General features: G+C 39.1%; 1 protein-coding gene across 8 annotated transcripts in view; it reads right to left on the bottom strand.

The window, feature by feature from the left end:
- TCF12 (transcription factor 12) overlaps positions 1-22,314 on the bottom strand; it is a 762,188-nt gene extending 739,874 nt beyond the window's left edge. For 7 of the 8 annotated variants that reach the window (XM_030189018.1, XM_030188990.1, XM_030189004.1 and 4 more), the window contains exons 1-3: positions 22,123-22,314; positions 20,909-21,002; positions 20,027-20,099 (exon numbers count right to left, since the gene is read on the bottom strand). In XM_030189018.1, coding sequence (XP_030044878.1) covers positions 20,027-20,099; positions 20,909-20,980 — 145 coding nt within the window. In that variant the 5' untranslated portion in view covers positions 20,981-21,002; positions 22,123-22,314. Of the gene's footprint in view, positions 1-20,026; positions 20,100-20,908; positions 21,003-21,653; positions 21,768-22,122 lie in introns of those variants that run through there. The other variant, XM_030188969.1, reaches the window with a different exon arrangement.
- Between the last annotated feature and the right edge of the window lie 483 nt (positions 22,315-22,797).

A 22,797-nucleotide genomic window follows, 5' to 3' on the forward strand; every position in this document is an offset into this window, starting at 1 on the left:
CCCTGGGCCCCAGCCATATCTAACACTAGCTCTGGCAAGATGTACATTTCAAATTTAACATACTCTAATCACAAAATGTAAAATAAAATAAGTGACTCCAATACCTCCTTGAGTGATGCCCGTGGGGAGGAGAGGATTTTATTTTTACCGTGGGAACAAGGCTTTTTACCTTTCCTGTATAAAGTTTTGTTCCCACATCCACAGTAACACAGTAAATGATGGCAGATAAAGACCTGAACGGTCCATCCAGTCTGCCCAACAAGATAAACTCATTTTACATGGTATGTAAAAATGACTATATCTACATCCGTGGTTCTTGGGTTTTTGTTTTTGTTTTTTTTTTTAGAGTATTGCTGTTTACTGCTGTATATTTGTGGTAACGGTAACTGTGTCATTCTCTTTTCCAGACCTGACCAAGACTAACTGGGTACAGAAAAGTGCTAATACTCAAAAATAAATACAGACACAATAACAGGATAATTTTATAAACTTATCAAATTATTCCAGGATTCTGTGTGTAAAAGTAGAAAGTAGCAAAATGGTGCATACTTGTATGCATGAATATATAGGCATCTTTTTGGGTGAAGTATCAGCAGTCACAAATCATTTGCAGTTGTGCAGAATCTGCATATGTACATTTATACCAGCTCCTAAGCTGATATGAATGTCCACAGCCTCAGTCTAGTTATTTGTGCCAGTTTACCCTAGTAATTAATAAACAAAGATAGAGACATCTGTGTGTCCATATAAACAGCCTAAACACAGGAAGATAAACCCAACAACCTATTTCAACAGTGGCCAGTCTCGGTCTCAAGTACCTAGAAAATCCCAATACGTGGTTAACATTTCTTATAGCTGATTTCCAGTATGACCAATGACTTTCCCAAGTCTACCTAGCTAATAATTTTTATGGACTTTTCCTCCAGGAACTTGTCCAAACTTCTTTTGAACCCCACTATATCCGCCACCTTGACCACATCCTCCAGTAAGACTGCAACTCAGTTGTACACTACATGAAAAAACTTCCTATGATTTATTTTCAATCTGTTATTTTCCAGTTTCATGGACTGCCCTCTAGTTTAATCTTTCAAACACGAATGGTCTACTATCATTCCACCCTACTCAGGATTTTATAAACCTCCTCTTTTCTAAGCTGAAAACTTGTTTAACCTTTCTTCAACCTGGACGGGTTTCATGCTCTTTATTATTTTTGTTAACTTGTCTCTGAATGTTTTGTGGTTCCATTATAACCTTTTTGAGATGGGTCGATCAGAACTGCACACAATTCTCAAGGTGCAGTTTCACAAGGACTTATTACAGGCGCATAACAATATTCTCTGTTTCCCTTTCAAACAATCCCTAGCATTCTATTTGCTTTTTTGGAAGCTGGGGTACATTGTGCAGAAAAATTCAATGTATTATCCACGAAGACTCCAAAATCTTTTCTTGGGTGATGATTCCTAACTCAGGACACAGTATTTTATATCTGCAGTTCAGATAATTTGTCCTCATGTGCATCACTTTTCATTTATCCACATTAAACTTCATCTATCATTTCAATGCACAGTCTCCCGGTCTTACAAGATCCTTACAATCCTCTGCAATTTTGAATCCCTTTTTCCATATCATTTATGAATATATTAAATAGCAAAGGTTTCAGTACTGACCCTTAGCGCATGCCACTCAACCCTTGTCTATTTGGAAAACTGACCATTCAGTCCTACTCTATTTCCTGCTTTGTACCAAGTTACCAAACCACAATAGCCCACTGCCTCCTATTCCATGACTCATTTCCTAAGGAGTCTCTCTTGAGGGACTTTGTCAAATGCCTTCTGAATATCCAAACGCATTGCATCTCTACCCCCCCCCCCCCCCCCCCAAAAAAAAAAAAATAATAATAATAAATTGGGTTCAGCAAAGACAGGTCTTGACTTACCATGCTGACTCATTCCCATTAAGCAGTAATTTTGTTTTTTTTAATAGCTTTTACCATCTTGCCTGGCACTGAAATCAGACTGCAAACTACTACCACTTTTTATCATATCAGTAGCATATACATACACATGAGGTGGTCCCTGTTCCATGGTAGTTCCTTTATCACCTCTGGAGCCTTTTTAAAAATGGCTATTATACTAGCCACCCTCCAGTCCTCAGGTACTGTGTTTGTCTTTTTAGTATAAGGCCAGCAATTTCATATTTAAGTTCTTTCAGAACTCTGGGGTGAATACCATCCAGTCCTAGTGATTTGTTAGTCTCCAGTTAGTCTCTAGTTTGTCACTCTGCTCTATGAGATATTCTATATTTGCAATGATTTGCTTTAATCACTCTGAATCATCTCAAAGAATGCTTCAGGTGACCCCAATATACTTCTCAATAACGACCAGAGTAAATAATTACCTGCTATTGCCTTGTCCTCCTTGAGCAATCTTTTTACACCTTGACCATCTAAATGGTCCAACTGACTTCCTCACAAATGTGCTTTATAATAGGTCTTCCCTCTACAGCAGCCTTCTTTTCAAAGTCATTTTTGTTTCCCTTATTTTTTTTATCTAACTTGCCAGTGCTTATGCTCATCCCTGTATTCCTCATTTGAGTCTACTTTCCACTTTTTGAACAATGTCCTTTTGGCTTTAACTTTTTTTCACCTCAACATTAAATCACCAAGGCAGTCATTTTGTCTTCTTTCAACTTTTCTTAATGTTTGAAATATATTTCATCTGCACTTCCACAATGGCATTTATTTATAGTTAGCTCACAACTTTTCGATAGTAGCTCAAGGTGAGTTACATTTGGGTACGTAGACTTCCCTATCAACAGAGAGCTTACAATCTAATTCTGTACCAGAGGAAAGAGGGTTAAGTGACTTGCCCAAGATCACAAGGAGCAGCAGCAGGTTTTGAACCTGGCTTTGGCTAGTTTATCAGCCCAGTGCTCTAACCACTAGGCTACTCCTTCATGCCACTTTTAAATAATAGGAGCAAGAGTGGGCCTTCAGGATGGAGATAAATGTAGTCCTTTTTAATTCTGAAAGAGATCCAACATGGGCCGTGTTTTGGCGTACAAACGCCTGCCTCAGGGGTCTAGCACAAAACATATAAAAACAGTAAACAGTAATCAATAAGAACAAACATAACATATATATAAAAAAAACAATAACTGTATAAAAAACATTTATATAAATTATACATATAATAAAAGCATATAAATTACCATTTCCACAAAACAGAACAATATAGCAGTGTTGAGCAAATAAGGACCAAACTATTTCAAATAAGTACTATAATACAAAAGAAAACCACTACCATACAAAAAAAAAAAAAATTAAATATACCAGGAAAGAAAACTACACCCACTACATTCTTTAGACAGGATCTGGGATACCAGAATCAAGGGGAGAGAAAAAGGAAAACACCCTCCGTATGGAATGACATACAGGGACACAGAGAGGGGGTACCATCTAAACCACAGGATAGGAAGAGGGAGAGGACATGGCAGGGGGGAGAGGTTGGACTTTAGGCCACCACCACCGCCCGTCATAAAGGAAACCGACATTCCAATAGCTAATCTTTCTAATGTTGAGTTGTCGGATACAGAAATCTCAGTCCTTAAAAAAAGGTCTCAAATTTGTACCCAATAATACTTTTGATCCGTTACAGACTAGGATAGATCTATTTAGATTCGAAAGGAAGTTCAAAATCACACATTTTCTTGCTAATGACAATTTATCCAATAGAGATCCTTCAATGGTTAAGCATTCTTCAAAATGGATTCATCCCAGACCCACAGACCCCTTGATTTCAACATTTCATCAATGTGTCATACGAGACATTGCACTTTTAGAACAAATGAAGAAGAGAATTTTCTTTAATCACTCTAAAGAAGAGAATTTAGCCCTCAAAAACATTAGATGCAATTATGAGATTACCATCAAACCTGCTGACAAGATTTCTCTGCCTTGAAAGGGCAAATCAAAGGGACTGCTATGGGGGCCAGTATGGCCCCCGACATTGCCAAATTATATGTGGCTTCTTTTGAGCATCAACATCTGGAAACACATCCATATCAAGAAGAATTACGTTTCTGGAAGAGTTCTGAGAAGTTCCGAGAGAAGAGGACATTTCTCTGGTAAATGAATGCTATTTTGCTTTGTGCTTTGGCAACTTAAAGATTGGGGTTTAAAGGAGGAATTTTAGGTTAGTGTTAGGCAAAATAAAAATATAAAAAGCAAATGTTATCAACTAATCTCCATAGTCTTTTCCACTTAGTTTTAAAAACTTTGTACCACAGTATTAACATACAGAATCTAGCAGGCACTGCAGGATCTAGTTTAGTCTTCCTACCCCTAGGACAACTCTTCATTTATGGTCAGTTATTGTAATTAGGGTAACAAGCAAGGAGTGCTCCTACAGAGTTTTAAATACATTTCATTACCATCTAAGAAGAAAACACTAAATAAATCATACTATATAAACTAAAAAACACTTTTATATTAGGTTAATATCCTTATTGCTGTAGCAAGTTTTAAATTATTGAAAAACTCAAAAACACTAAGATGGAGTCAGCAGTCCAGCAGCGAGAGGGGTGCTATCCAGTCTTTTGCATTGAGTGTCACATGTATGATTATCTCCCAGTTGGTGAGACGTCATATGTGTGTGCCCAATGCAAAGAGCTCCTAGATCTCAGAGAACGTGTCCGTTCTCTTGAGGCTAGAGTAGCAGACATGGTGGAGCTGAGGGAGACAGAGGTACATAGAGGAGACCTACAGGGATGTTGTAGAGACGTCCCACCTCCAGTCTGATAGACCCTGTGCTACCTTGGAAGAGGGAGGTCTCCTACAAGGAGAGCATCACCCTAGTGAAGTAGGAAGTTACTCCTGTAGCCAGGACATGCCTACCGAGGATATGTCTCCAAGTGCTGCCCAGGAGGGAAAGGTTAGGACAGCTGTTGTAGTTGGTGATTCGATCATTAGGCATATAGATAGCTGGGTGGCTGGTGGACGTGAGGATTGCCTGATGACTTGCCTGCCTGGTGCGAAAGTGGCAGACCTCACGCGTCACCTAGATAGGATTTTAGATAGTGCTGGGGAGGAGCCGGCTGTCTTGGTACATGTAGGTACGAATGACATAGGAAGATGTGGGAGAGAGGTTCTGGAAGCCAAATTTAGGCTCTTAGGAGAAAGCTCAAATCCAGATCCTCTAGGGTAGCATTTTCTGAAATGCTACCCATTCCACGCGCAGGACCCAAGAGACATGGAGAGCTCCGGAGTCTCAATGGGTGGATGAGACAATGGTGCAGGGAGGAGGGTTTTAGATTTGTTAGGAACTAGGCAACATTCTGGGGAAGGGGGAGCCTATTCCGAAACGATGGGCTCCACCTTAATCAGGGTGGGACCAGGCTGATGGCATCGGCATTTAAAAAGGAGATAGAGCAGCTTTTAAACTAGAAACAGGGGGGAGGCCAACAGTCGCTCAAAAGCGCATGGTTTGGGATAAGGTATCTTTCAAAGATATCACCAAAACAGGGAAGATAGGGTATCCTGATAGTGAGGTTGCAAAAGATCAGGTGTCCTTAAATAAAAATCAGACAAAAGATTGCAAATTAATACTGAGCATCATGTAAATAGGAACAACAAACATACTTTGAAATGTCTATATGCGAATGCCAGGAGCCTAAGAAATAAGATGGGAGAGTTAGAATATATTGCACTAAATGAAAAATTAGATATAATAGGCATCTCTGAGACCTGGTTGAAGGAGGATAACCAGTGAGACACTGTCATACCATGGTACAAATTATATCGTAGTGATAGGGTGGATCAAATTGGTGGAGGAGTAGCATTGTATAGTAACGAGAGCCTTGAATTAAATAGATTGAAAATTCTGCAGGAAACAAAACACTTCTTGGAATCACTGTGAATTGAAATTCCATGTGTAAAGGGGAAAAGGATAGTGATAGGAGTGTACTACTGTCTGCCTGGCCAGGATGAACAGACGGATGCAAAAATGTTAAAGGAAATTAGGGACGCAAACAAACTGGACAACACAATAATAATGGGTGATTTCAATTACCCCAATATTGACTGGGTAAATGTAACATTGGGGCATGCTAGGGAGGTAAAATTCCTTGATGAAATCTCAAGGTCAGCTTTATGGAGCAGCTGGTACAGGAGCCGATGAGAGAAGGAAAAATTTTAGACCTAGTCCTTAGTGGAGCGCATGATCTGGTGCGGGAAGTAATGGTGCTGGGGCCGCTTGATAACAGTGATCATAATATGATCGGATTTGATATTAGCTTTGAAGTAAGTATACATAGGAAATCAAATACATTAGCGTTTAACTTTAAAAAAAGGAGACTATGATAAAATGAGAAAAACGGTGAAAAAAAAACTTAGAGGAGTGACTGCGAGGGTCAAAAACTTATATCAGGCATGGATGCTGTTCAAAAACACCATCCTGGAAGCCCAGGCCAAATATATTCCGCGTATTAAAAAAAGGAGGACAGAAGACCAAACAACAGCCAGCGTGGTTAAAAAGTGAGGTGAAGCAAACTATTAGAGCTAAAAGAAAATCCTTCAGAAAATGGAAGAAGGAACCAACTGAAAATAATAAAAAAACAGCATAAGGAATGTCAACTCAAATGCGAAGTGCTGATAAGGAAGGCTAAGAGGGACTTCGAAAAAAAAGATTGCGTTGGAGGCAAAAACACATAGTAAAATATTTTTTAGGTATATTAAAAGCAGGAAGCCGGCAAAAGAATCGGTTGGACTGCTAGATGACCAAGGAGTAAAAGGGGCGATCAGGGAAGACAAAGCCGTAGCGGATATATTAAATGAATTCTTTGCTTCGGTCTTCATCGAGGAAGATTTGGGTGGGATACTGGTGCCGGAAATGGTATTCAAAGCTGATCAGTCGGAGAAACTTAATGAATTCTCTGTAAACCTGGAGGATGTAATGGAGCAGTTCAACAAACTGAAGAGTAGCAAATCTCCTGGACCGGATGGTATTCATCTCAGAGTACTGATAGAACTGAAAAATGAGCTATTGGAGCTATTGTTAGTAATATGTAATTTATCCTTAAAATTGAGCGTGGTACCGGAAGATTGGAGGGTGGCCAATGTAACGCCGATTTTTTTAAAAGGTTCCAGAGAAGATCCGAGAAATTATAGACAGGTGAGTCTGACGTTGATGCTGGGAAAAATGGTAGAGACTATTATTAAGAACAAAATTACAGAGCATATTCAAAAGCATGGATTAATGAGACAAAGTCAACATGGATCTAGTGAAGGGAAATCTTGCCTCACCAATCTACTACATTTCTTTGAAGGGGTGAAAAAACATGTGGATAAAGGGGAGCCGGTTGATATTGTGTATCTGCATTTTCAGAAGGTGTTTGACAAAGTACCTCATGAAAGACTCCAGAGGAAATTGGAGAGTCATGGGATAGGAGGTAGTGTTCTACTGTGGATTAAGAACTGGTTAAAGGATAGAAAACAGAGAGTTAGGGTTAAATGGTCAGTATTCTCAATGGAGAAGGGGTAGTTAGTGAGGTTCCCCAGGGGTCTGTGCTGGGAACGCTGCTTTTTAACATATTTATAAATGACCTAGAGATGGGAGTAGCTAGTGAGGTAATTACATTTGCTGATGACGCAAAGTTATTCAAAGTTGTTAAATCGCAGGAGGATTGTGAAAAATTACAAGAGGACCTTACGAGACTGGGAGACTGGGCGTCTAAATGGCAGATGACATTTAATGTGAGCAAGTGCAAAGTGATGCATGTGGGAAAGAGGAACCCAAATTATAGCTACATCATGCAAGGTTCCAAGTTAGGAGTCACGGACCAAGAAAGAGATCTAGGTGTCGTCATTGATGATATGTTGAAACCTTCTGCTCAGTGTACTGTTGCGGCTAAGAAAGCAAATAGAATGTTAGGTATTATTAGGAAAGGAATGGAAAACAAAAATGAGGATGTTATAATGCTTTTGTATCGCTCCATGGTGCGACCGCACCTCGAATATTGTGTTCAATTCTGGTCGCCGCATCTCAAAAAGATATAGTGGAATTAGAAAAGGTGCAGAGAAGGGCAACGAAAATGATAAAGGGGATGGGATGACTTCCCTATGAAGAAAGGCTAAAGCGGGTAGGGCTCTTCAGCTTGGAGAAAAGGCGGCTGAGGGGAGATATGATAGTGGTCCAAAAAATAATGAGTGGAGTTGAACAGGTAGATGTGAAGCGTTTGTTTATGCTTTCCAAAAATACTAGAACTAGGGGGCATGCGTTGAAGCTACAATGTAGTAAATTTAAAACAAATCGGAGAACTTTTTCTTCACTCAACGTGTAATTAAACTCTGGAATTCGTTGCCACAGAATGTGGTAAAGGCGGTTAAGCTTAGCGGAGTTTTAAAAAGGTTTGGACGGCTTCCTAAAGGAAAAGTCCATAGACCATTATTACATGGACTTGGGGAAAATCCACTATGTCTGGGATAAGCATTATAAAATGTTTTGTACTTTTTGGGGATCTTGCCAGGTATTTGTGACCTGGATTGGCCACTTTTGGAAACAGAATGCTGGGCTTGATGGACCTTTGGTCTTTCCCAGTATGGCAATACTTATGTACTTATGAAGAGATATATTGATGATGTCCTGGTGCTATGGAAGGGCACCATTGAGAAGCTTAAAGAATTTCATACTTGGCTAAATAGTCTTGATCAAAATCTTAGATTTACAATGCATTATGATCCATATGAAATTCCCTTTCTGGACATCAAGAAAGATACATACAGTTTCAACGCCATGATATACAGGAAACCCAACAATAAGAATCACTACCTTCATTTCCAAAGCTATCATAATAGGAACCTCAAGGAGAATCTCCCTTTCTCTCAGTTTTTGTGATTGAGAAGCGTGTGCAGTAAATATACCAATTTTGAACAAGTAGCATCCATGGCTACGAGATTTTGAGACAGAGGCTACCCAGAAGAGTGTATCTCCAGAGGTATCAGTAAAGCAATGGCTGCAGATAGGGACAAATTACTCGCACAGCATGAAGAACGAAGGAGGCCCGATATTGTATGCAGCATTAGATTCTCCAACCTCTCCAAAGACATCAAGAGAATTCTGCACAAACATTGGCATATACTGGAGGACCATCATTGCTTTCAAGGAAAATGGCTCACTGTGGCTCACATACGCAATAAGAATATAAAGGAGATTATAGCTCCCTCAGCCCTCCCTGCAGCATTACCCACAACAACTTCATTCACTGGACATAGACCTTGTGGTTCATGTTCGGTATGTTCGTCCTCCATGACCATCTCAGTGTTCATCCACCCACACACAGGGAAGGATTAAGACATTCTTCAAACTGCATCACAGAGGGCATTGTTTATCTCATTCTCTGCCCTTGTAGACTCATATATGTATTTATTTATTTATTTATTTATTTATTTATTTATTTATTTATTTATTGCATTTGTATCCCACATTATCCCAACTTTTTTGCGGGCTCAATGTGGCTTACAATTCATCGTGGATATGGGAAATAGAAGGGAACATACATTTATTATTAACAGAGTTCTGGGTTAAATGATAGTAATAAAGCAAAAGATAATAAGAAACATTTCTGGATAAGTCAAAGATTATACAGTTACATGTGTTGATCTTTGTTGTATATTTGTATATATGTGGGCAAGGCCATCAGAAAAATTAAGACAAGAAGGATTGAACACAGGAGTAACATCAGAAGACAAAATGTGACAGCACCTTTAGTCCAACATTGCATTGACCTTTCCCATAGTTTTTCTGACCTTCATTTTTTAGCTTTTAAGTTAGTTAAAGCACCATGGCGAGGAGGCAATATAGACAGAATTTTATTACAACAGGAACAAAAGTTTATTTTCGAATTAAACACAGTTTCCCCTGCTGGACTTAATGCTGAGATAGACATCACTTTTACTTTGAAATTATTCCCCCACCAAATATGATGAACTACATCCTTGAACATGTTATTTATCAGTGGAAATGTTATGCTATTTTTGATTTAGTTCTGTACACGATATCCTTGATATTGAGGAAGGCTTGTTTTTTCTGACACAGCCCCCCAGCCCCCCCCCCCCCTCTGTCCCTCGACGACACATATTTTGCTGCTGTTTTTATGTAATTAATTTATTGTACGATTTTAGATTAACATGCTTTTTAGACTTTTCTATGCATGTAACATCATTTGAGATTTTTGTTATATTAGTCAAATATTTTTAAGATCTAATTTGATGCAATGTTAGTTTTTTATATCAATATATATGTCATTTAATATGATTTACATATTGCATATATTTTGTTAACCCAATCTGGTTCAATGTATTTATAAACAGGACTTTCTATATAATACATACACTACATACTTTCCTAGATTGATTCTGTTCATCACATATGTTTTGATGATTGAGAATATGATGTAATAACCATTTACATACTGTGACATTTTCTGGATATATTCGTTTTAATTTTTGTTGTGAAACAATATCTATATATATAAAACTCACCCTCAACGTTCTGAAGACAGTGACGTCAGTGAAGCCAAGCCCTGACTTCCTTCAAAAAGGTTCGAAGGTTCGTGGTGGTGAAGCCACCAAAATTGCTCCGGGCCCCGCCCTCGAGGGTGGAGCTATGGCAGAACAACGAAGGGGTTGGCAGGGACGGAGGCAGGGAGGCGGGGTGGGGGTGGGAAATTGCTACGGGCCCCGCCCTCGAGGGCGGAGCTATGGCAGAACAACCAAGGGGTTGGCAGGGACGGAGGCAGGGAGGCGGGGGGGGTGGGAAATCGCTACGGGCCCCGCCCTCGCGTCAAACGTCATGACGTTGAGGGCGGAGCAATGCCACAACAACAAACCAGTTAGGGGAGGGTGTTGCCGACAATAACCTTGCTAGCACCCGTTTCATTTGCTCAGAAACGGGCCTCTTTTACTAGTCTTCAATATTTTCTTTAAATCAGCCATGGGTATACAAGGTACGATATATATTATTTTTTATGGAACTACCAGGACCTACAAACACATGACGTTGCTCTTTGACTATGTCACTTTTTTTATGGCTCAACGAGACTTTATAAGCCCTTTAATGCGCATGCACTCCGTATTGGCGGGTTTTTTACCAATAGCGGTCTGCACAACTTTATGGATACTCACTACGCTTTGAGTAAGTCTGTTTTTTATCCTGTTCTTAAAATTGCATGAGGTTTTAGTAGCTCCATCTTTCTGCAGTAGTGATGCTTGTAGCACATTCATTCATGTCTCTTTGTGGCAGTGGTTTATCTGTATTCTAGATAAAATGACGGAATTTATGTTGCATTTCAGCGCACCTTTTCTCAATAACCACTGGCACATTTAGATCTTACAATCACTTCACTGTGTATGTACATTTTGCATGATGGTCTTTTTACGATGTTGTTCTGTATGAAAGCACAGATATATATATTTTTTATGTCCCGGATCAGTTTTCATTGCTCTTTAAATACGGTGCTTTAGAATCGCAAGGGGTATTAGCTGCCCCATTTTTACTTTACTGTTACACTCATTGTGGAACAATCCCCTTGGCACTTCGTGGTTGACTTTATGTTTTATGTCCCTCTTAGGCATTGTTTCTTTTATAATGACAATTTTTAGCGATGGAATCCATGTGATATTTTAAAAACAATTGGTTTATGGGTTTACATTGACGTTACTCGATCTGGATATGGTTTTTCATACACCTTTCATTAACATCTAGAAATTGGACTGTCCTACAGTCTTTCCAATTTCATAGAGTACTGCAATGTGATTTGGATATTTTTTATGATGAATGATACAGCTTTTCTTACCCTCCCCTTTTTCTCTTTTCAGCTTTATACTAGGCAATATACTCTGACTGTTTAGTTCTTTCCAACTTTTTATTATTATATTTATAAGAACCTTTGGGTAAGATTGATACATCAAAAATGTGTTTGTTGCGTCATATTATTTATTAATTTTAATAATTTGTGTGGAGGAGTGGCCTAGTGGTTAGGGTGGTGGACTTTGGTCCTGGGGAACTGAGGAACTGAGTTTGATTCCCACTTCAGGCACAGGCAGCTTCTTGTGACTCTGGGCAAGCCACTTAACCCTCCATTGCCCCAGGTACAAATAAGTACCTGTATACAATATGTAAGCCGCATTGAGCCTGCCATGAGTGGGAAAGCGTGGGGTACAAATGTAACAAAAAAAATTTTAATTTTTTTTATATGGTAGTTGTTTCCTTTTGTATTATATTACTTATCTGAAATAGTTTGGTCCTTATTTGCTCAACACTGTTAAATTGTTCTATTTTGTGGAAATGGCAATTTATATGCTTTTATTATGTGTATAATTTATATAATTTTTTTTTATACAGTTACTATTGTTTTTTAAATATATGTTATGTTTGTTCTTATTGATTACTGTTCACTATTTTTATATGTTTTTGTACTAGACACCTGAGGCAGGCATTTGTAAGCCGAAACACGGCCCATGTCGGGTCTCTTTCAAAATAAAAAGGACTACATTTATCTCCATCCCAAAGGCCGTGTGTTGCTCCTTTTGTTGTTACTGTTTATGTCTGTATGCTGTTTTACCCTCTCTTCTGTGACTTTTAAATAATACTCATGCCTCATTATCAATGGCATTTCTAGCTATAAGGATTTAATGTTACATTTTGCTACAAGTCTTTTATCCTGTCTGACTCTACATAATATTAAACATATAGCACCACTGCACCACTAATTCATCCACCATATTATTTTGATACAATATGTACTCTAATAGCAATGTCCCATTCTTTGGGTGCATCTGTAAAGGCAATGCTGCAAATAATATTAAAATTAAAAACCCACGGTAACATCTTTTCTCTCAAATTTTTCTATTCAAGGTACTCTAGTACAACAGTGAAGCACTCTGTAAACATATCAGAATCTTTGGAAAGTTTATGAAAATGCGTCTCCATTAGCAAGGATACCTGTCAGTTCTAGAACTTTGCCAAACAGGATTGTGAGCATGGGGAAAATGTAATTTTCAGAACCATATGAATGCTGATAGATCTGAACCCGAACAAGCAAAACCTCAAAATGTGAGAGGGACAGATCACCAAGATGATCCAAAGTGGTGACAAAGGATATTTTATTGATAGCTGTTATGTCCAGTCTTGATCAAACACATATACAATAATGCAGCCCCAGACAGCTTCACTCAACACCGGCCGTGTTTTGGCTTTACAGTCTTCATAAGGAGTTAACTTTGAACACATAAATAAAACACAATTTAATAATAATAAACAGTGAAAACACAATCAAAAGTGAAAATTTAATATATACCAGAGGCTCATTAAAGGAGTAAACAGTGAAAAATACCAAAATGTGACTGAAGTTTGCTAATAAAAAAAGTATGACAAAATGTGAAACGTGCAAATGGAGCGTCCTTATGCTATAATATTGCTGATTCTGAATCATGCCAATGACTAAAATAAAAAGTGAAGAGATGAAAATGAATGAATAATGTTTGAAGTTGTGTACCCGTTTATTTGGGAAGGTGAATAATGTTGAAGTTGTTTACCTGTTTATTTGGGAAAACAAGAAAATTATTAAAGCGAAGGTGATAAAGTGCAAGTGGATATTATGCGAGTATTAAATCTTTTCGTAAATGGAAACAATGTTACCTGCTGTGCAAACTGTTGCCAAAATTTCAAATACGTAAAATGACAGAGGAGAAACCTAAAGAAACCATGTATGATGATATCAATTAAACCAGACAGAAAAGTGACACAAATTTATAGTGAACCAATCTCCAAACGTACCACAAATCGACTGCACACGACTTAAATATGGGTAATCTAAACCCAATAAAGCTGCGGAAAAAGTATATTATAATATAAATAGGATTGTATATCACCGTGCATCAATACTAATGCGTACTTATAAATATTATAGCTTCTTAAACTGACATTCCTTTTTTGATGTACAATGTACACATGAAGGCCCGTTCATTATGATGCCATTCTCTGGATAAAATCTACTGTAAATGACTCATAAAGAACCACATATACAACTCTTATAACCCAACAGAAACTCCAACTGACTTGTTGAAAAACTACTGTAGACCAGCAGTATAAAGAAACTGGATTTTTTTTTTTGTTACATTTGTACCCCGCGTTTTCCCACTCATGGCAGGCTCAATGCGGCTTACATGGGGCAATGGAGGGTTAAGTGACTTGCCCAGAGTCATAAGGAGCTGCCTGTGCCTGAAGTAGGAATTGAACTCAGTTCCTCAGGACCAAAGTCCACCACTCTAACCACTAGGCCACTCCTCCACTCCAATATGTTAAAAATCTTGCCGAAGCTAGAAATATGTTAATAAACTTGCCGAAGCTATAAGTATATTAAAAACATTCCTATGAGTAAGGCGGTCAATCCGTAAAAATTGCAGGAACAAAGCCACTATGATCAGCTTCCAAAGATTTAAGTCACTAAAAACAAAGGACGCTTAAATTATTGTACTCCAGGTTAAAAGCTGCCGAACATGAACCACCACTTTGGTGAAGGAACCAATCCGTTAAAAGAGAACATAAAAGTCAGAAGAATTTTATCACTGATCATCTTTCACTGTGGTTTTAAGCTCACAAGAAATATAAGGCAATTCTGAACAGAAATATGACATGCCCCAGCCATTGTGAAGTGTGATCGCAGGGCTTTTTTAATTCTGCTGCTTGGAAGATAACATTGAAGAGAACAGCAAAACATACCAATTGACCCTCATTTCTTTTGTTTTCCTTCTTTAAATGTGAAAAAACTCCGAATAATGATATTCTTGCATAATACCAAAAAGGTAAACCAACTGTCAATGGGTAAAGTGACCAAGGCTCCACAAACACTCGACTTGGAAACGTCTCAAGGCCAATAAAATTAAAATAATTACAGTGCAGTATTCTGTATTTTCTGACAATTAGTTAGGTTGTCATTGTTAGCACAATAGGTAAAGCATGCAGTGCATGGCTCAGGTAATTTTTCCTCCCAACCGCTCTACAGGTGCATATCTGTATGTGTCTCTGACCTAGAGGGGTGGGCTGCTTTGAATGCGACAGTATCCACACACTAAAACTAAACAAACTGATAATATATCAAGGCATTGGATGTTATTATCAACAAAGTTTCAAGGATGAATTTTACAATGCACCCACATATGTACCATTATCCAACAAGTATTATCATGCTTCACCAGTAGGCATCATCATACATAGCAACCATTAAGAAAGCAACTAGGTTTCACAGTAGAATGTACAACGAAGAAAATTAAGTACACGCCTGAAATAGAGAGCTGCATGGGAATGGGATTAGCAGGAATCCCTTCCAAGTCTGCGCGGATGGACCCAGGTCCTGTGGGGGGCCCACGGAAGTGTAGGCAAGCCTTCCTTTCCCACCCTCCGAGCTTCAGGGCACCCTCCCCAAACATATTTCAATGCACCCTAGTGGTCTAGTGGCCTCTTCAGGGCAGAAAAGATCCCCCACTGTTTCCTACCTACTGCCACTGATCCACTCGCTACCGCCACTTCATCAAAATGGTTGCCAAGACTTCCGCGGAAGTCTTCCGATGCCACTGCCTGAAGTCTTGGCAGCCATTTTAAAGAAGTGGCAGCAGTGAACAGATCAGTGGCAGTAGGCAAGAAAGAGTGGAGATCTTTCCTACGACAAAGAAGCCACTAGGCCACCAGGGTGCACTGAGGTATGTTCAAGGAGAGCACCCTGACAAAAAGATTGTTATGGGGGACGTACATGGAGGGAAGAAGAAAAAAGGGGAAATAGAGTATATGGGATAGAAGGGAATAGAGGAGAGGGGGACATGCTGCTCATGGATGGGAGAGAAAGGAAAAGGGGACAAACTGCTCATGAATGTTTGCTTTTTTGAAAATGTACATCTTTTTAAATTTTATATTTAGCGGAGTACAGAAAAAATGCATTTATGTTACTTTTACCAGTATTTTCATTGCTTACAGAATCTAGCTTTCTTGGTGGGGGGGGGGGGTGCAAGAGGTGTGCGGCGGTGTGTGAAGCAGTGCAACGAGGCTGGGCTGGGTGGGCCGGGGCAAAGATGATTACTTGCTGTAGGGACAGGCTACATTCCCACAGGGTCAGGTTAGATTTCCATCCCGGTGCAACTCTCTAATCTGAAATCACTGCAAGCCTGCTCAGCAAAGACAGGAGTGCGGTAGCAAAGGAGAAGGGCTGGTGAGGAAAGCATGCAGAATGTGCCTCCTGGAATTATTTATAGTCCCTATGCATGTGTGTTTATGCATGTGCATCTGTCTTATGTGTCTCTGTGACTGACAGCATAGAGGAGAAAGGAGAGGAGAGAGGCAGTTTGAAAGAAGCAATTCCCCAAGTGCAATGTTTCAATGTATCAATCTTTCCATGCTGCAGAAGCTGGAATTTTGGGCAATTTTTCAGTATACTTCTTTCTCTGGAAAAACCACATCAAACGCAATGATTTTTCTCTCCGTGCCAAATTCTATTTGGTTCCATTAAGTTCCTGGAGAGTTAGTTTGCTCCCAGACAGACAAGCAAATTTTCCACCCCTTCCACAATTTCTTGGGTTGGCAAGAATAAAAAAGATGGTTTCCCATGGTAAGGTAGCCTAGATAGACAAGCACATGAAGGACTGGGCTCTATACTTTTGAAAGTCTTTTAAGCCAATGAGCTGAGAGGGGATTTGAGGACCAAGTGGGGGGTTTAAATATATCTCTCTAAAAATTAGAAGTTTCTGTTTGGGCCTTTATGTTTGAGAAGCAATTTGTTATACATAGTGTATATTTTGCTTATGTTTTGATGTATATCACCTTTTCTTTATAATGTTATAATGTTGACTGGAATTTCTAATAAAAAAAGGCCTCTAAAAATTTTTTTAAAGCTAATAAGCTAGAAATGTTTTCAAAGCAAAAGTGAGGGTAAAATTGACAACGGTGCGTTCTGAAAATTAATGAGATATGAAGGTGGCCAAATACCAGGATTATTTGGCCTACAGCATATTTTTTTCAGGCTGTCCCCAAAAAAAACAAACAAACATGGGGCTAGATTCTATAAAGGGCACTCATACTTAGGCAGTGGGAAAGTGTGTACTAAGCGACTATTTTATATCAAAAAGTATGCGCAGACTCCCATTATAGTATAGTGACTAAGTCTGCATTTATTCATGCCCATTTAGGCACCCCCCACTAATGCCAGCTCAAAGGCTGGTGTAAATCAGGCACCAAAATGTGCCAAATACATGATTAAATGCAGGTATTCTGTAACCTATTCTGGGCATACTTCTGCTTATGCCCCTCCCACATCTATGCCCTCTTTGAAGATGCACACCCTAGAATTTACACACCTGGGTTATAAAATAGTGACTAAGGGCAGTCGAATGTGCAACTACAAATTGGTGCCAATTAATTCAAATTATAGCCAATTGGTTAAATACAATTAACAGCCAATTATATTCATTAGCATTTACAACAGACCTTATTCTATAACAGTGTGTGCAAATTTGGGTGCTAAGGGCTAGATTCTATATATAATGCCCCACCAAAAAATAAAGCAGCACCAAAAAAAGTGTTATTCTATAAGCTATGCTTAAAGTTAGGCGCGGTTCATAGAATAGCACCTAACTTTAAGCATGGCCATTTACACCAACTGAAACGTGGTGCAAATGTATGCACCTATCCCATTATTCTATAACAATATGCGTTAATTTTAAGAACACCCATGTTCCACCCATGCCCCTCCCATTTCTGTGCCCCCTTTTTCAAATCACGTGTAAAATTTTGCCATGGATCTCACCCTAAATTTGCACGTGAAAACAATTAAATGTAATTAGTGCCAAAAACTGCTTGTTAAAAAGCCAATTGGCACTAATTAGCTTGTTATTTAATTAAATTGTGCACGCACGTTTTGGCGACTTTTACACAATTAGAGGTGTCAATTTGCTCACACTTTTTAAATAGAATCTGGTGATATATGCCCCGGACTCTGGTGATATCCTGCTCTTATTTGCAGCAAATGATACCTGTGCATACTACCGAATCTTGTAAGACAGAGACCCACGTACCTGAGCACAGTTTACAGCAACATCGCACACAGACCCTTTTGCCATTCAGAAGTTGCTTACATTGCTATGAGTTCTTAATGACAAATTTTTACAAGTGTTATTAATATATGCCATGCAATTTAATTCAACTGTGAATTATATTATCATCATTTGTTAACTGGCTTAGCAAAACCTGCAGAAGTTAATCTTAAAATCCAAGAGCTTTCAAAACAGCACTGAGCTTCAACAATACATACAGGTACTGTTATAAAGACCACCTTATTTTTAAAATCTGCATATTCAAATGTGGATTTATCACACTGAATACATAACCATTCATCTGTTAAGAGGAAAGTCTTTGTTTTTTTATTACTATACACAGAATCATTTTAAAGTTGTATTTAAAAATTCTTCTCATTGAAAGCTTTGAGAAGTTGGGACGATCTACTGAAACTCTATTATATATTAGTCCTTATTCAAGGTCCCAGTAAACATCTAACAGAATTTACTTGTGCACATTCAGTCTCCCTAAAGAGAGAGAAAATATTGTCTTAGCTCTGAGAGGTAGGGCTGTTCAGGAAATCATAATCTCCTCATAGCAAAACAGGCTCCAGGGAAGCTTACACAAGAGACCTTTAACAATGGCTTTGTTCAGTAAGAAATTGTTTCCATATTCTGGGCAAAAACTCATGAGAATTTCTGCCACAAACACAAAACAGGAACAATGTTATTGAGTAAGACCCCTGGCAGACAGGCCCTTAACAAAAATGAAGCATGAATTGTGGAATTTAAATGACCCAAAATGCCTGAATCTTATCCCAACCAAAAAAAAAAAAAAAAATTACTGAATGAAGAAAGTACAGTTTTCCCCAACACATCAAAGAGAGGTTTATAAACTTGCTTTGGAAAATTATTCAGCATCTCAATGGGTTCTATTTGGACCTTAGGCTACCAATACAGTGCTGCATCTGGCTCTTAGCAGCTACCTTACAACACATAAAATGCAACATATGGAACTAATTTATGAACACATGCTTTTTTTAATCTTTTGCAGTTTGTAAGTACAGTTATTGTTTTCCATATTCTATCCTCAACCTTTCAAAGTCATTTAAATTATAATGTCATTTAAAATTGATTCAAATATCTAACACTTTTGTAAACCTCGACATGCAAATGTAAGTGTTCTACTTTAGCTACAGGAACCCATACACACTCAGTACCATTAATACCATTGCAACACCATTTAAATAGGTCCTTGAAACTTTGAGCACCGAAAAGATATCACATTTCAGTCCAAACCGATTGTTAGTTTAATTCCTGAACCAAACTGGAGCCTCAGAGTGCACTTTTCAACCGACCAAAACAGAGCATTTATCAACTTAACTTTCAAAGATAAGCCACTGAAGATTACCAAAGTTATCAATTCTTAAGATTCCCTGAAGAGATAGCAAGGTTACCTTGTCAAAACACTATCCCTCTAATACAAAAATCAGAGGCACCATTAAAATAAATTCTTAACTTTAAGATATGTGATACTTGTAAGCATATCTGTCACTAAATTTTAATTATGATGACAAGCAAATTAACACTTTCCAGATGTCAGTGCAATTAGTTTCAGCATAACCTCTGGTAGATGCCTGGCTGTTAGCAAGGGGAAAAAAAGATTTTAAAATGTCAGATCTTCATAAACGCCATAATAAAATCCATCTGCAGAATTTACTTATCATGGCAAAACATTTTATTTCAACTCTGAATGTACCAAAATTTGTTTCCCTTTGCATCAGTCAATCATATTTCATCATGCAATGACAAAATGCATCGCTAGATAAATGAGTGAAAGTCACTTAAGACAGCTCCAACATTCAAGTCAAAACCAGAATGTCACTTGTATGAAGTTGCAACTCTCATAGGTATGTTTCAAGTGTGTCTTACCTGATCCACTGAACTGACTGCTTCCTAGAGTAGTTGGTCTGGTCTTCCCACTATTAACAGGTGGTGAAAACATCTGCAAACAAAAAAAAAATAGTGAACTGTACCTAAATTCAGGGTATAGACATTCAGCACCAGTCATCACCCTTCCCATCTGCTAAACTGATTCCACAACTGACTGACTTAGCTGAAGGATTTTTCTGCTAGAAAATGAAGTAACATTAGGACAGGCATGCAGAGTCTGTAAAGCAAATAATCTGTAACAATCTAAAACTTCACTAATAATACTACCACATCTCCAGTAGAATGCAAATCTCTCTGTAACTAAAAAACAAAATCCTGTCAATGTAATCAGTGCTCAATATTTTTTTTTAAATTACAGCACAGTGATAGCACAAATACCATACCACACCACGTGCATAATATACTATTTTCTAAACTGACATATGTATATATGAACATGAGTGTAGTCTAAAATTATACATTTTATTTGGAATATATTTTAAAGTAAAATGTAAAAATACAAAGGGAAAAAAACTAAGATGTAAATACCATTCCAAGTCCTCCACCATCACTACATAACTTAAATAGGTCTTCACTTGCCCTGGGTGCTCATAAGTTTGCAAGGTATTTTTTTTAATTATTTTTATTTATTTTAGATTACTATCACAAAAAGGTAATACAAATTATTCAGTGACCCAAATGAATTAAAATTTAATGAGATCATTCAATGTACTCAGGATTTGATTTAACCAGTAAAACCAAATGGTGCCCCCACCCCCAATCTTTAAGTCACTAAATCTAAAGGAAGTCTAAAGCTCTAAGGAAAGTTCCGGTGTCCAGCTTGGTTGAGCGCTGGCCGGAGGCTGGAAGGATATAGCGTACCGCACTGAAGTCCAGCAGGTCACTCAGCTCCTTGTCCGTTCCTATCTGGGCCATCCGCTGCTGGGGATTCATCTTCAGCCACTCAGCTCTCTCCCTAGGACACAGCAAAAAAAAAAAAAGGCACAATTGGTGCAACCGCAACAAGCACGCATCGGCTTCAACCGCGCCAGCCGAGCATTAGAATTGGCACTGATTTCCTTTGGAGGGCGAGAGGAATTTAACTCTTTTCATGGTTTGGGGTTTTTTGGGTTTTTTCTAATAGAAACTAGTGTTCTTGTATTTCCGCTACTGTCTTTTTCTAGAACTGACAACTCGCCCGCTCTTGAGTTTCTCGGACCTTCTCGCCATTCCTAGCCCAGACATTAGCCAGTGTTTGAACAAGCTGAGTAAAGATACCCCCCAACCACCCACCCTTTGGTTGCCTTTATCTTCGTCCACCTCCGTGCCTTCACCTTTTATTTTATTTTTTTTTCCTGTCACAGTAAAGAGGATAAAAGTTGAATGAAAACATCCCAAAAACAAACAGCAAAAAAAAAAACAAAAAACCTAAGTGGCTACAAAAAAACGCAAGTGACTCACCATCCTTCTCAACAATAGGGCTGACAAGTTGTGCCGCGACTCTCTCTCCTCCCTACACACGCCTCAGAAAAGCTGTCTGCGGGGGCATTATTGTTCATTTCAAAGAGGAATCATTTGCATAGCCGCACAAAATTTGGGGGTCTTTTTTTTTTCTCCTGCTACCTACCCAAAGCTGCTGCGAGGAGTAAATTTGCGCTGCAACTAGCAATCTGTTTCCACCACAAATAAGAAGTGCTGTCTCCTCAGCCAGCCTCCCCGCTGCTGGCTCTGCTCTGTGTGCGCTCGGGGACATTTCTTTCTCAACTTTACTGCCTTCGCTGTCAAAGATATGTGCTTGTAGTTGCGCTAGCAAGCTTTAAGCTTTACGTGCTACACCTTGCCATACACAATCCATCAGCAAATGCCAGCACAGAAAGCAAAATACACACTCATCCATGCAGAGTCCCCGTGTGTCCATTCACATGCATGAAAAGCAGGCGTACTTGGAAGAATCAGCACGCTGCTTTCGCTTCACAACGCACGAAGCACCAGCAACGGCCGAGGAAATCGAGCAGAAAACAGCCCACTCCCGTAAGCCCAACTTCTTTAACCCTGGCTGAACCCCATTCTGCAAGCAACTGCAAGACCGTGTTTACCTTTTCTCCGTTTCAACATCCAACAATAAGAAGGAAGTTTATTTTAGGAAAGCGGCTCAAATTCCCCTCCTTCCGGCCGTTCGGCTTCAAAAAGTAACCTGTGGTTTAAAAGTAAGGTATTTTTCCCCCTGATTTTGGTTTCCCGAATGTAACTTATTGGTTTCCCTTAGGCAGACATTTTTGCTTGGCAGACCTCAGCACCACGTTCACGCCGTGCTTCGTATCCCTCCGCCTAAAGGAAGGGCGCGCGAGAGTAGGCGGCTGCCTTTAACCCTTCCGCGACTCCTTCGTGAAGCTAGAGAGAGTTGTTGGCGGGGAGAACGTGTACTTGAGCCCCCCCCCCCCCCCCCCCCCCGGTTCGGCCCGATCCAGGAGCTAGTCTAGCCTGTCTTTTTAGTTTAGTCGCTGCGCTGAGAGAGAGATCGCGTTGGATTCGAGAGTGCCTGGGTGGCTATATCCCCGTTGCAATGGTTGGAGGACCGAACACAGGGAAGATTCCCCGGAAAACTCTCCAAGTGCTGCCGAGCTAAGTTCTGGTCACGGAGAGAGCAATGGTTGACACAGGGCCAAGGCTCCTGAGGGCTTGAATGAACAGACAAGACTTTATTTATTTTTTTAACAATAGTTTTGTTGCGTTCGAATTGTGGCTATGAAGCGCTCTTTAATTATATTACA

Source organism: Microcaecilia unicolor, chromosome 1 (assembly GCF_901765095.1).
Source record: "Microcaecilia unicolor chromosome 1, aMicUni1.1, whole genome shotgun sequence".
NCBI classification, from domain to species: domain Eukaryota; kingdom Metazoa; phylum Chordata; class Amphibia; order Gymnophiona; family Siphonopidae; genus Microcaecilia; species Microcaecilia unicolor.